The 15,126-nt window shown below is 48.9% G+C and overlaps 1 protein-coding gene across 4 annotated transcripts in view; it reads left to right on the top strand.

Annotated features, from left to right (window-relative positions):
- The window catches only part of SBNO2 (strawberry notch homolog 2), a 107,704-nt gene that overhangs the window by 91,079 nt on the left and 1,499 nt on the right, over positions 1-15,126 (top strand). For all 4 annotated transcript variants that reach the window (XM_081846029.1, XM_081846030.1, XM_081846028.1 and 1 more), the window contains 8 exons: positions 16-124; positions 3,075-3,149; positions 4,439-4,582; positions 6,086-6,180; positions 7,717-7,809; positions 10,925-11,056; positions 13,035-13,111; positions 14,312-14,502. In XM_081846029.1, coding sequence (XP_081702155.1) covers positions 16-124; positions 3,075-3,149; positions 4,439-4,582; positions 6,086-6,180; positions 7,717-7,809; positions 10,925-11,056; positions 13,035-13,111; positions 14,312-14,502 — 916 coding nt within the window. The remainder of the gene's footprint in view (positions 1-15; positions 125-3,074; positions 3,150-4,438; positions 4,583-6,085; positions 6,181-7,716; positions 7,810-10,924; positions 11,057-13,034; positions 13,112-14,311; positions 14,503-15,126) is intronic.

The following is a 15,126-nucleotide window of genomic DNA, read 5'->3' as shown; positions in this document are numbered from 1 at the left end:
CCTTCCCCTCCCCAGTACGGGTCCCGAGCCCTCGTCAAGGTCCTTCACACCATCAACAACCAGATGGAGAACAAAGTCCCCGTGCCCAAGGGGTACCCGAGGGAAGACGCGGCTTTCTTCCACGGTAAGGAAGCTGGAGGCAAGAATGCAGGTTGGGCATAAAGGGAAACAGTTCAGCTGGTGCGGTTAAGGGAGCGAGCCGCAAGTAGGGATGTTCTGCCGCTGCCTCTTCGAAACCCCTTCCTCCTGGGACAGAGGAGCTGTTGTGGACTGGCTAGACACAAAGGAATGCTGGGAGGAATCAGCTGGGGGACCCCACTAGGGAAGAAGGCTCAGAGCCCGGGGATTGGCGGTGGGACGATCATGAGTGATCAGAGGGAGAAGATCAAGAGGAGGAATGTGGGAATGTTCAGGGTGGCAGGAGAGGGTTGTTTAGTCGTTTCTGCCTCTTCGTGACCCCATGAACCAAAGCACGCCAGGCACTCCTGTCTTCCACTGCCTCCCGCAGTTTGGTCAAACTCATGCTGGTAGCTTCGAGAACACTGTCCCACCATCTTGTCCTCTGTCATCCCCTTCTCCTTGCGCCCTCCATCTTTCCCAACATCAGGGTCTTTTCCAGGGAGTCTTCTCTTCTCATGAGGTGGCCAAAGTCTTGGAGCCTCAGCTTCAGGATCTGTCCTTCCAGTGAGCTCTCAGGGCTGATTTCCTTCTGAATGGATACATTTGATCTTCTTGCAGTCCATGGGACTCTCAAGAGTCTCCTCCAGCACCAGAATTCAAAAGCATCCATTCTTCGGCGATCAGCCTTCTTGATGGTCCAGCTCTCACTTCCATACATCACTACTGGGAAAAGCTTTAACTATACAGACCTTTGTTGGCAAGGTGACGTCTCTGCTTTTTAAGATGCTGTTTAGGTTTGTCATTGCTTTTCTCCCAAGAAGCAGACGTTTCTTAATTTCGTGGCTGCTGTCACCATCTGCAGTGATCATTGAGCCCAAGAAAGTAAAATCTCTCACTGCCTCCATTCCCCCCCCTTCTATTTGCCAGAAGGTAATATATTGTTTATTAATATCCTTCCTAACTTGCGCTAGCAAGTTCCTTTGCTTAGGAGAGTTTACATTCCCTTTTTTACACACACAGCAGGCAGCTGGCTGCAGGCTCGTGTGAGCCTCTCACTATAATACACAATTCAGTCTGTCTCAGATTGAATTGTAAGTTCCTGGTAAGTTCCTTGAATCCCTCTTGAAAGAATAAAGATGCCACAATCTTAGGTAAAGGGACCCCTGACCATTAGGTCCAGTCGCAAACAACTCTGGGGTTGCGGTGCTCATCTTGCTTTACTGGCCGAGGGAGCTGACGTCCAGCTTCCGGGTCATGTGGCCAGCAGGACTAAGCCGAACCAGACTTCTGGCGAACCAGAGCAGCGCACGGAAACGCTGTTTACTTTCCCACTGGAGCGGTACCTATTTATCTACTTGCACTCTGACGTGCTTTCGAACTGACAGTGCCGAAGCGAGCATGCCACAATCTTTCTCAAAGTCAATAAAAGAAGTTGACTCACGATCAGGCAGAGCACAGTGTGATCCCTGAAGGCAGGCAGTTTCAAACATATACCAACAGGTTTACCCCATAAGGGAGATTTACCTTGTGACTGCCGGCTACCAGTCACTGCAGTTCACGGGACGAAAGGAAGATGGGAAAGAGGAACAAGAGAGGTGTGCTGTGTGACTCATCCTTTTGTTACCTGGACAGGTGAGGCCACACCCACCTTCTATCACATGCAAAAGGAAGGATGCTCCAGCCAGGAGGAACAAGGATGTCGCAACTGGCTGGACCAAACATTCCTTCGCATGTCTTCTCTAGCATTGCAAGGAATGCTGTACTTGACTGCTCCCTGTGGATTACGTCCCACAAGGAGGTGTCAGAAGCGGAAGAGGTGACAGTGCTTAGTGAGCGGGGAGAGTTGGTGGCAGAGAGCAGTCCGGAATCGGAGGCAGAAGCAAAGGCAGGAGAGGGGGGAGACCCAAGAGGCAGAGAGGAGTCAGGCTGGCGAAGAGTCCTGGGTGTCTCAAGCTCCTCTCTGGTCTCCCAGAACACGCAGAGGAGTGAAGAGGACAGAGCAGAGAGAGACAAGATGACGGAGCCTCAGGTTGCTGGGGGAGGACCCAGCAGGAGGAGTTTTTGAGAGCGGTGGGAAGGCGGGGACTTGCCTCACTGGGGCAAGACCTACTGGGAAGGGTCGCCGCAACTGCCTGCACTGGGCTTTTTCTTTTTTTTTCTTTTATTGCTTTTCTTGTTAAAATAATTTAGCATTAATACACATATATACAAGCATACAAACATACATTTCATACAATCCTTAAGAGTGTTCAAACATACCTACACTCAATCCCACAGATACAGTGGTGCCTCGCAAGACGAAAATAATCCGTTCCGCGAGTCTCTTCGTCTAGCGGTTTTTTCGTCTTGCGAAGCATCCCTATTAGCACTATTAGCGGCTTAGAAAAAGGGGGGGGAGGAAAAAAACTCGCAAGACTCGCAAGACGTTTTCGTCTTGCAAAGCAAGCCCATAGGGAAATTCATCTTGCGAAGCGCCTCGAAAAACGGAAAACCCTTTCGTCTAGCGGGTTTTCCGTCTTGCGAGGCATTCGTCTTGCAGGGCACCACTGTAATTCCTTTTCCCATCACCATCCACCCCCCCTCACCCCACCTTTGTGTTAGACTTCCAATCTACTCAATTGCAATTTCTTTCCACTTCTATTACTTTCTTTAACACACCTTTAACCTAATTTCATACTTCTTTTTCTATTACACATTGTTATCCATCTTATTTAGTATTTCAGTATTTGAAATGGATCTTGTTTATTATAATAGGAGTTCTGATTTTTCGATATGGTTTTGCAAGGTGTTTAAAAGATACTGGGCTTTTTCTTTTTTGTGACTTGGAACCAGTGGGTTTTTTGAAGGTGCAATCGAGGAAGTGTTCTGCTTTTGGGGCATTTGGGACTTCAGATTTATTTCCTTCTGCTTGCAAGCCAATAAGAGGGTTAACGCTGCTCTCTACTCCCCACCAGAAATGAAGCTCAGTCTCCTCTCGGTTGGGATCGGCTGCAAAGAGATGCGGTACGGCTACGTGGCGGTGGAAAAAGGTAGGCTTCTGGCTGCGAGGGATTTCTCAGCTGTGGTTCCTGCGTTTGCGGGGGGTTAGACTAGATGACCCTTGAGGTCCCTTCCGACTCTTAGGGACTCAGCTACGATAGGAAAAAAAAATAACAGCATTTTAGATGCATTATGAAATTGCAACACCAGGTGGCGCTGTGGTCAAGCAGAGGTTACTCTGAAAGACAGAGCACATGCGCGAAGCCCCCTACATTCACAAACTAGGTTTCCTTTTGAGGCGTCGCAGCGCACTGTCTCAGATCCGCTTCTTCTCCAGAAAAACAACCTTTCCCCTGCGGTTTATTGTCGCCACACACGAAGCCTTTTGTCCCGGCGTCTTCCCTTTGTGCTTGCATCTGAAAGTATATTGAACCCCAGTACGGAAGTGTGTTTTCCGTGGCCTCAGCCCCCAGACCTCCCTGCTTCATGCCTGCTTTTTGCAAAGCGGGAGGCAGGTCCGCCAAGCCAGTTCTCCGAAGGGTTGTGTGTATGTGTGTGAGAGAGAAAGACGGCTTTTCGTTTCCCTTACCTTTCCCGCCCCGCCCTGGCCACAGTGATCCATGCGATGGTCACCTCCAGGCTGGACTACTGTAATTCGCTCTACGCGGGGCTGCCCTTGAAGCTGTCCTAGAAACTCCAGCGGGTGCAGAATGCTGCAGCGAGGCTCCTCACGGGGTCTCTGCCATGGGAGCATATTCACCCAGTGCTTTCCCAGCTGCATTGCCTCCCGGTGGAGTACAGGGTCAGATTTAAGGTGCTGGTTTTGACTTTTAAAGCCCTTCATGGCCTAGGACCCTCGTACCTATGGGACCACCTTTCCCGGTATGCCCCACGGAGGACCTTAAGGTCCATATATAGCAACACCCTAGAGGTCCCGGGCCCTAAGGAAGTTAGATTAGCCTCAACCAGAGCCAGGGCCTTCTCAGTGATGGCTCCAGCCCGGTGGAACACTCTGTCTCATTAGACCAGGGCCCTGCAGGATCTGATTTCTTTCCACAGGGCCTGTAAGACAGAGTTGTTCCACCTGGCCTTTGGCTTAGAATCAGTTTGATTCCCTCCCCCTCTTTCTTTTTCCTTTCTCCTCCTATGAAGAGATTGCTCCCTAATTGTTTTAATGATGTATCTTAATCTTTTAAATTGTATTTTAATCAACTTGTTTTTATTATTGGTTGTTAGCCGTCCTGAGCCCTGTCTTGGCTGGGGAGGGCGGGGTATAAATAAAAAATTATTATTATTATTATTATTATTATTATTATTATTATTATTATTATTTCCACAGATTGCTCCATTAGCAAGTTCCTGAACCGCATCCTGGGTTTGGAAGTCCACAAGCAGAACCTCCTTTTCCAGTACTTCAGCGACACTTTCGACTACCTGATCGAGAGGGACAAGAAGGACGGCAAATATGACATGGGAATTCTGGGTAAGCACCCTCCAATTGAGGTCACCCCCCCCCCCATAAAACCCTATGCTCCATAACAGGATTTCTGAGGTCCCAGATCTCTGCTCTCAGTTTAGCCTTTACCTCCGTCAATTAAGCTCTACTGGACTGGGTGAATGTCCTGTACAGTGGTACCTTGGGTTACAGACACTTCAGGTTACAGACGCTTCAGGTTACAGACTCCTCTAACCCAGAAATAGTACCTCAGGTTCTGTTTGATAATGTGTGGTTTGCTATGCCTAATAAAGGATATTATTTTTTTTATTAGTAGCTCAGGTTAAGAACTTTACTTCAGGATGAGAACAGAAATCGCACAGCGGCAGCAGAAGGCCCCATTAGCTAAAGTGGTACCTCAGGTTAAGAACAGTTTCAGGTTAAGAACGGACCTCCGGAACGAATTAAGTTCTAAACCCAAGGTATCACTGTATCTAGGTAAAAGGGACGCAGTTGGCGCTGTGGTCTAAACCACTGAGCCTCTTGGGCTTGCTGATCAGAAGGTCGGCGGTTCGAATCCCCGCGACGTAGTGAGCTCCCGTTGCTCTGTCCCAGCTCCTGCCAACCTAGCAGTTCGAAAGCACGCTGTCGCAAGTAGATCAATAGGTACCACTGCGGCGGGAAGGTAAATGGCGTTTCCGTGCGCTCTGGTTTCCATCACAGTGTCCTGTTGCGCCAGAAGCGGTTTAGTCCTGCTGGCCACATGACCTGGGAAGCTGTCTGTGGACAAAGGCCGGCTCCCTCGGCCTGAAAGCGAGACGAGCGCCACAACCCCGTAGTCGCCTTTGACTGGACTTAACTGTCCAGGGGTCCTTTACAAACAACACCGGAGGCCCAATTGCAGTCCTGTCTCTTTCCCGAAAGCTTGTAAGAATTAGCAGTACGCAGCAAACTCTTGCTGCTGTGGATTAAATTTCCACAGCCTTCTCCCACCCAGCCTGAGCCCTGAGGTCAGGTACAGCCATCTACCCATGTCTTTTGTTGACTGAATAATAATAATAATAATAATAATAATAATAATAATAATAATGTGTTTCCCCAGCTACTCCGGGCGGCTTGCAACATATATAACGACACATAATAGTATGGAGAAACGTTGAGTGTTATAAGGAAACCGGTCGAGTGAGGAGGAGGAATTGTGGATATACAGCTGCAAATAGAACATTTTAAGTGCATTATACAAACCTGACACTAGATGGCGCTGCAAACCCAATATATTTTTCAAAACCATTTTTAAGAAAAAGCATTTTTACAGCGTTTCTTTAAAAATATGTGTAGATTGTGCCTGCAATGATGAGAGGGGCAGTGTGCTTTGTGCAAGGGTTGAGGGAGCGACGTCTTTCTCAGTTTCTACACAGCCATTTCCAGTTGCTGGCAGGGGCAGCAGGCAGCGTTAGACGGTAAACTCTCCCCCTGGCGTGACATGGCAGGGGAGCGGATTCTGTCCATCGCAGGGCTTTCTAAACCTTCCCCTCTTTCTCTCCCCGCCAGACCTGGCCCCCGGCATCGACGAGATCTACGAAGAGAGTAAGGAGGTTTTCCTGACCCCAGGGCACCCCCAAGACGGGCAGGTGGTCTTCTACAAGGTAAGAATGCGGGAGAGAAAATTTCCATCTTTGTAAATCCTCTGGAAAAACAATCTCTCAAAGGACCTGTTGATGGCATTTTACCATTGCACTGTGGAGAGCGTATTAACTTATGGTCTGTGTGTGTGGTTTGGGAGCTGCACGGCCAGGGGGGAAATGCTATCCAGGGTTGTAAAGACTGCGGAGAGAATAATTGGGCGCACTCTTCCCACCTTGGATCAAATCTACGCTTCCAGGTGCCAGAAGAAAGCTGCAGAGATAGCGCAGGATAGTGCGCACCCTGGAAATAATCTCTTTTCAGCTTCTGCCTTCTGGAAGAAGGTATAGGGTTATAAAGGCCAGGACTAGCCACCTGAGAAACAGTTTCTACGCAAATGCAATTCTGGTTCTAAACGCAGCATAAGGGGTCTCTGTAGTATAGCGTATTTTAAAATGGGGTTTTAGAGTTTTGAGGAGGTTTTGAATGTTTTATGTAGTTTTATGTAGTTTGTGGTAGTTTTATGTAGTTTTTATGTAGTTTTATGTAGTTTTTTGTAGTTTTTATGTAGTTTGATGTAGTTTTTCAATTTCATTGTTCTGCATGGGACAATGACAATAAAGATATCGTATATCGTATATCTTCCAAATTGTCTCTTCTCCCCGCCACCCGCCTCTCCCATTTTATCGTCACAACCACCCAGCAAGGCGGGATCACGCCCGGTCCTCTCTGTACAGGGAAGGGGTTCTGTAAAAAGTCTCGCCTGGCTCAGTGGCAGCAGGAAAGCACACCGAGTGAGTCGGGGTTAACTCTGCATTTGCCAAAGCAGGATCTGCACAGGAGAGTACGGCCCAGTGAACACAGCGACTCATCCCTGGCCATGGGAAGCCCTTTTTTTATTTATTTCCCGGAGGCTTCACATCCTGCCTACTCACAGAACAGATACGGCTGCATCGGCAGAGCAGGAGACTCTTTGATCTCAGGGTTGCGGGTTCGAGCCCCACATCGGGCAAAAGAAACCTGCGTTGCAGGGGGTTGAGCTAGATGACCCCCCACGGTCCCTTTCCAGCGCTGCAATTCTAATACAGTGGTGCCCCGCAAGACGAATGCCTCGCAAGACGGAAAACCCGCTAGACGAAAGGGTTTTCCGTTTTGGAGGTGCTTCGCAAAACGAATTTCTCTATGGGCTTGCTCCGCAAGACGAAAATGTCTTGCGAGTTCCTGCAGGTTTTTTTTCCTCCCCCCCCCCTTTTCTAAGCCGCTAAGACGCTTATCTGCTTATCCGATAAAGCCGATAAGCCGTTAAAAGCCGCTAATAGCGCTAATCTGCTAAGCCGTCAATGGGCTTGCTTCGCAAGACGAAAAAACCGCTAGACGAAGAGACTCGCGGAACGGATTAATTTCGTCTTGCGAGGCACCACTGTAAATCAGGACCGGAGCTACCTTTGAGCCACTTAACTGAGCCTGGCGCTCCAGCGACGGAGTCTTGCCTCCTACACCAGCTGCAAGACCCCTCCCTCCTTGTGCCCTTGTAATTCTTAATTTCCTCCCCTCGTTAGATCAGCGTCGACAGAGGCCTGAAGTGGGAAGAGGCCTACGAGAAATCCCTCCAACTCACGGGTCCTCAGGATGGCTTCTACCTGTCTTATAAGGTGAGGTTGCTTAAGGGCGAGGAGGGTTCCTTTATCTTTTTAGTTCCTTTATCACTCAAATGCTAGCACGGAGTCAAAACTATTACTGTATTTTTGAACATATCTTCTATAACTGTAATGGATGTATGGGAGTTGCTCGTGCATAAGTTGCCACCACTCCTGGCTAGGTAGCCTGGTTAAACCTTTCCTGCCTGGACAGCCCTTCACTTCGTGGCTGTTCAGTCGCTAGCAGAATCCGTCAGTGGGCATTTCTTAAACTTCTTCCAGCACAGAAGCTCCTTGACGCCAAGTCTACGCCTACTTTCCCTGCGCGGAAGTCTTCTGCACAGGGTGGGTGTGGGCGGAGGAGGACCAGTGCTCTCCCCGCTGGTCTCCAGCGAAGAGTCCTGGAGACCCCTCTCCGATTCCCCCAACCGCCCCCCTTTATCCCTGGTGTTACGCTGATTTCCTTCCCCAGCCGGTGAGTTCCCTCTCTCCCTGCTTGGCCCTTCTCCGGCATCGCTTGGGAGCCCTGCCTCCACTGCTGGCTCCGATGTCAGTTCCCTGACAATAACCATCCCATTTTAGGGACTAAAAGGAGGTGGATAACAATTAAGGATTTATTATGTTTTCAGAATGTATTAGAGAAATTATATAGAAAGGTTTGTTGTTTTGTGTACATTCAAATGCAAGGTAAAATATATGCAAAGGGACCTGGCAGGAAGTCAAAGTTGAAGAAAAGTTTTTGGAAGATAAAAGGGGGAAAAATATTTACTTTCATTATTATCATTTGGTGTGCGGGTGTGTGGGTGTGTCTGCACATATGAGTGTTGTTGGATGCAATGTTTGGGAGGAAATAAGACGGTAAAGAACAAATAAACTAAATATCGATGTATGTAATTTTTATTTCTTAATTATATTTAGTGGTAGTATGGCTGTATTGTTTTTTGTAACATAAAATCATTCAATAAAAATTATTATTTTAAAAAAAGGGTGAGGAGGGTGGAGATGTAACAGGAGCGGTTCCAGTCTCCCCTCCGCACAGCAAGCTAGCTTCTCGGCACCCTCTCACTTACACCTCCGTTCAGGCGAGAGAGAGGCTTTTCCAGAGTCTGCCGAAACATTTCCAGTCAGGAGATCCCTTTCCGGATGCCAAGCAAGGCGAATAAGGGATGCGGTATAATAATAATAATAATAATAATAATAATAATAATAATAATAATACAGTGGTGCCCCGCAAGACGAACACCTCGCAAGACGGAAAACCCGCTAGATGAAAGGGTTTTCCGTTTTGGAGGCGCTTCGCAAAACAAATTTCCCTATGGGCTTGCTTCGCAAGACGAAAATGTCCTGCAAGTTCCTGCGGGTTTTTCCCCCTCCCCCCCCCTTTTCCTAAGCCGCTAAGCCGCTTATCAGCTGATCCGCTAAAAGCCGCTAAACCGCTAATAGCGCTAATCCGCTAAGACGGAAAAACCGCTATACGAAGAGCCTCGCGGAACGGATGAATTTCGTCTTGCAAGGCACCACTGTAATAATAATTTATTATTTGTACCCCGCCCATCTGGCTGGGTTTCCCCAGCCACTCTGGGTGGCTTCCAACAAAGATGAAAGATACAATAAAATGTCAAATATTAAAAACTTCCCTGAACAGGGCTGCCTTCAGATGTCTCCTGAATGTCAGGTAGATGTTTATCGCTTTGACATCCGATGGGAGGGCGTTCCACAGGGCAGGCGCCACCACCGAGAAGGCCCTCTGCCTGGTTCCCTGTAACTTCACTTCTTGCAGGGAGGGAACCACCAGAAGACCCTCGGAGCTGGACCTCAGTGTCCGGGCAGAACGATGGGGGAGGAGATGCTCCTTCAGTATGAGGAGAGGAGGGCCAGGAGCTAGGCAGAGAGGCTAGAGGAGGGTCACATTAGGTCCTCCACTCCCTGGTCCTGAATGGGGTCACTGTGCCCCTGAAGGACCAGGTGTACAGTCTGGTGGTCATTTTGGACTCACAGCTGTCCATGGAGGCGCAGGTCAGTTCTGTGTCCAGGGCAGCTCCATCTGGGACGCAGGATGAGACCCTCCCTACCCGCGGACTGTCTGGCCAGAGTGGTGCATGCTCTGGTTATCTTCCACTTGGACTACTGCAATGTGCTCTCCGAGGGGCTGCCTTTGAAGGTGACCCGGAAACTACAACTAATCCAGAATGCGGCAGCCAGACTGGGGACTGGAAGCAGCTGCCGAGACCACATAACACCGGTCCTGAAAGACCTCCATTGGCTCCCAGAATGTTTCCGAGCACAATTCAAAGTGTCAGTGCTGGCCTTGAAAGCCCTACAGGGAACCAGGCAGAGGGCCTTTTCAGTAGTGGCACCTGCCCTGTGGAACTCCCTCCCACCAGATGTCAAAGAGAACAACAACTAGCAGACTTTCAGAAGACATCTGAAGGCAGCCCTGGTTAGGGAAGCTTTTAATGTATGCCACTACTGCAGCCCTTGTTTTGTTAGTCCCGAAAGGGAAAATGAGCGGGGTCCCAACCAAAGAAGAATGGCAACTTAAAACTGATGGAATATGCACAGCTTGTGGACCTAACATATAGAATTAGAGAACAAGAAGAACATACGTTTAGATAAGATTGGAAAACGTTTATTGAATTTATGGGGGGTGAATTGTGTACACTTGAAAACGCTGGCAGCATTAAGATAAATCCAACAGGGTAAATAAGTTTTGATGGATGTAATAATAGAATTCTGAATGATTTATTTTATGTAAAATATGCAGGGATTTATGGCATTCAAAATGAACCGTGGAAAGAGAAGGGAAGTCGTTGATGTTTTAAGGTTGTTTCAATGAGTATTCTAAAATGTCAAACAGAAAATTTATTTAAACACACACACACAGAGTGTAAGCCCACAGACCTCCGACCTGATAGCCACGATACGAAAGGAAATAGGGACTGAGGAGGGAGGAGGAAAGCGGAGCGAGTCGGGCGCTTGCTCCCAGCAGTGATTTCTTCATTATGGGCGTATGTGTGTCCTAGAGAGGGACTCCAGATCGGGCCGAAATACGGGGTGTGTCTGTATAAGAAGCTGTGCTTCCTGTCCAAACGTTGACCCCCCCCCCAACTTTCCCGGCTGCCTTTTGCAGATCAGAGGCCAGCAGTACACCTGCGTCCTGGCTGAGCAGAGCAAAGGAAGATACTTCACCCTCTACAAGCCGAATATCCGCAAGAACAGCCAGCCGGAGACCTTGGAGAGTCTCCTCAAGAAGTACCGACGGGTGAGTCTGGCCGGAAGTCACTGCCGGGTGCTCCTCTGGGTGGGGAAAACATCTGGCTCGATAGCAGGATGTGGGGGAAAAGGACCCAGTGGTCTTAGCACACCGCAAGCTGAATTTGAGTCAGCAAAAAAATAGCCAATTCTATTCTAGGCTGCAAGGGACGCGGGTGGCGCTGTGGGTTAAACCACAGAGCCTAGGACTTGCCGATCAGAAGGTCGGTGGTTCGAATCCCCGTGACAGGGTGAGCTCCCGTTGCTCAGTCCCTGCTCCTGTCAACCTAGCAGTTCGAAAGCACATCAGTGCAAGTAGATAAATAGGTACCGCTCCAGCGGGAAGGTAAACGCGTTTCCATGTGCTGCTCTGGTTCGCCAGAAGCGGCTTAGCTATGCTGGCCACATAACCCGGAAGCTGTACGCCAGCTCCCTTGGCCAATAAAGCGAGATGAGCACCACAACCCCAGAGTCGGCCATGACTGGACCTAATGGTCAGGGGTCCCTTTACCTTTACCTTATTCTAGGCTGCATCAACAGACGTTTAGTGTCCCAGGGAAGGGATTGTCCCACTCTATTCTGCCTTGGTCAGACCGCACCTGGAATACTGTGTCCAGTTCTGGGCACCACAATTTTAGAAGGATATCGAGAAGCTGGAGGGTGTGATCTGGAAGCCAAGCCTGATGAGGAACGGTTGAAGGAGCTGGGTGTGTTTATCCTGGAAAAGAGGAGACCGAGAGGAGATAGAATAGCCATTTTCAAATACAGCGGTATCTTGGTTCTCAAACGCCTTGGTACTCAAACAACCCAAACACTGCAAACTTGGAAGTAAGTGTTCTGGTTTGCGAACTTTTTTTGGAAGCCGAACGCGCTCCGTTTTGAGTGTTACGCTTCTGATTTGAGTGCCACACTTCCGTTTTGAGTGTTACACTGAGGTCTATCTGTTTTCGCTATTCATTTTGCATTTTTGTGTCTTTTTTGTTTTGTTCTTGTGACTGTGTGTTCAGCTACTGATTGATTGTGTGACTGCAGTACACTGTTTATTGCTTTCATTTTATGGATTGATGGTCTCGTTAGATCAAGCTTCCTCAACCTCAGCGCTCCAGATGTTTTGAGCTTACATTTCCAATCATCCTTGACCACTGGTCCTGCTAGCTAGGGATCATGGGAGTTGTAGGCCAAAAACATCTGGAGGGCCGAGGTTGAGGAAGCCTGTTGCCCCAGGGGGCAGGGCCTGAACCAGTGGATTCAAATGACAAGAAAGGAGTTCCCGCCTTTATATTATTAATTATTATTATTATTATTATTATTATTATTATTATTAAGATTTGTTAGTTGCTTTATCTTACCTGACACAGGTGGCGCTGTGTGTTAAACCACAGAGCCTATGACTTGCTGATCATAAGGTTGGCGGTTCGAATCCCCGCAATGACGGGGTGAGCTCCCGTTGCTCGGTCCAGCTCCTGCCAACCTAGCAGTTCAAAAGCACGTCAAAGTGCAAGTAGATAAATAGGTACCACTCCGGCGGGAAGGTAAACGGCGTTTCCGTGCGCTGCTCTGGTTCGCCAGAAGCGGCTTAGTCCTGCTGGCCACATGACCCGGAATAATTGTCTGCGGACAAATGCCGGCTCCCTCGGCCAGTAAAGCGAGATGAATGCTGCAACCCCAGAGTCAGCCGCGACTGGACCTAATGGTCAGGAGTCCCTTTACCTTTACCTTGTCTTACCCAGGGCAGCCCAAAGCAACTTAGAACCAGCTGAAACATTAGGAAGAACTTTCTGAGGGCGAAAGCTGTTCAACAGTGGAACAGCTCACCTTGGAAAGGTGGCGGCCTCTTTTTTCATAGCAGCTTTTTTGAACAGAATTTGGACTTCCCCTTGCCAGGGCTTCTCTAGCTGCAGTCGGGGCTGGACTAGATGAACTTTGAGGTGCCTCCCATGCCCATGGCTCTGTGATTCACGGTCTCCCTCGCTTTGCTTTTCCCTCAGGTGTTGCCGGAAGAAGCCAAAGAGCACTGGGAGAGCAGCTATGCTTTTTCATTGGAGCACTGCAACCACGCCGTGTGGTAAGTCCCTTGCGAGGGAGGCCTGCCCTTCGGATAAAATGGGGAACGGCCTCACAAACCTCAGCCAAGCCTCCACCTGCCTGCCCCACTTGCTTAGCTGTGAATTCTGCATCGTAGGGGGTTAGAGCCGGCGTCCCTCCCAAGTCTATGATTCTAGCGAGTCCGGAGCGTGGTTTTGCTGCCAGCTCCTTCTTGGCCTGGTTCGCACCTAATCATGCTAAACAAACCATGGTTATAGCTGAGGCACCTTGCGAACAATCCAATAATAATAATAATAATAATAATAATAATAATAATAATATCATCTAGACATCAGGTGCAGAGTCCTATTGATCATGAGACAAGAACTTTTGTCTCTTTCATCTTTACTCATCCCATAAATCGTTGTTTCGTAAATAAAGTCTCTGATCTCCAGAAACTGTAAGTGATCAAATAAAAATAATGATAATTTTATTATTGATATCCTGCCCATCAGGCTGAGTTTCCGCAGCCAATATATGCTTACAGCATACAGTGGTACCTCAGGTTACATGCGCTTCGGGTTACATACGCTTCAGGTTACAGACTCTGCTAACCCAGAAATAGTGCTTCAGGTTAAGAACTTTGCTTCACGATAAGAACAGAAATCGTGCTCCGGTGGCGCGGCAGCAGCAGGAGGCCCCATTAGCTAAAGTGGTGCTTCAGGTTAGGAACAGTTTCAGGTTAAGAACGGACCTCTGGAATGAATTAAGTACTTAACCCGAGGTACCACTCTATATAAAATCAAACATTAAACATTGAAAACTTCCCTGTACAGGGCTGCCTTCAGATGTCTTCTAAAAGTTGTGCAGTTCTTTATCTCCTTGACATCTGTTGGGAGGGCGCCACCACCGAGAAGGCCCTCTGCCTGGTTCCTGTAACCTCACTTCTCACAGGGAGGGAACCACCAGAAGACTCTCAGAGCTGGACCTCGGTGTCCAGGATGGACGAAGGGGGTGGAGACACTCCTTCAGGGACACAGGGCTTTTAGGGCTTTAAAGGTCCGCACCAGCACTTTGAATCGTGCTCGGAAACGCTGCTTTATTACGATTGCAGGCAAATTCCGCTGCGTGTTCTCTCCCAGGCCGTAGTCCGACACTCTTTGCCGCTCCCCAATTTCCCATGTGGATGACTGACCCTCTTCTCTTCTTCCTCCCCGTCCTAAAAAAAACAACCCTTCAGGAACCGGAACTGCAAGGTGGTTCAGGAAGGGAAAGAATGCCATCAGGGGACGCGTCTGCGTCATTACCATATGCTGTGCGGGGCGCTCCTGAGAGTCTGGAGCAGGATCGCCAGCGTCATGGCCGACATCACAAACACCAGCTACCTGCAGATCGTCCGCCTCAAGACCAAGGAAAAGAAGAAGCAAGTCGGTGAGGAGACGGTGGGGGTTTGGGCATTTAGATCAGCGGTTTCCCCAACCTTTGCCGGGGTGGGGGGAATGCAGCGCCCTCGGCCCCATCAACTCGAACCCTGTCGCCCAGCAAGCCTGCCATATATATATAAACACTTATTCAAAGTTGCATTTTGCACTACCCGGCAAGGAAAGCGATAACGCAGCGAGGCGCAATTGAACGTTCATTCGGAGCCCAGGGAGAACAATTTGTTTAATTGGGCGAAACCAATGGACTTGATCCAGGGATATTGGCTCTGCAAAGACCGATAGTCATTTATACAATGGTACCTCGGAAGTCCGTTCGACTTCCAAAATATTCAGAAACCCAAACGCGGCCTCCCACAGTTTGGTCAAACTCATGCTGGCAGCTTCGAGAACACTGTCCCACCATCTCGTCCTCTGTCATCCCCTTCTCCTTGCGCCCTCCATCTTTCCCAACATCAGGGTCTTTTCCAGGGAGTCTTCTCTTCTCCTGAGGTGGCCAAAGTCTTGGAGCCTCAGCTTCAGGATCTGTCCTTCCAGTGAGCACTCAGGGCTGATTTCCTTCAGAACGGATCGGTTTGATCTTCTTGCAGTCCATGGGACTCTCAAGAGTCTCCTC

This window comes from Podarcis erhardii, assembly GCF_964252035.2.
Source record: "Podarcis erhardii genome assembly, chromosome: 18".
Taxonomy (NCBI): domain Eukaryota; kingdom Metazoa; phylum Chordata; class Lepidosauria; order Squamata; family Lacertidae; genus Podarcis; species Podarcis erhardii.
The sequence above is the reverse complement of the archived record's forward strand: the minus strand, read 5'-3'. Positions and strand labels throughout refer to the sequence as shown.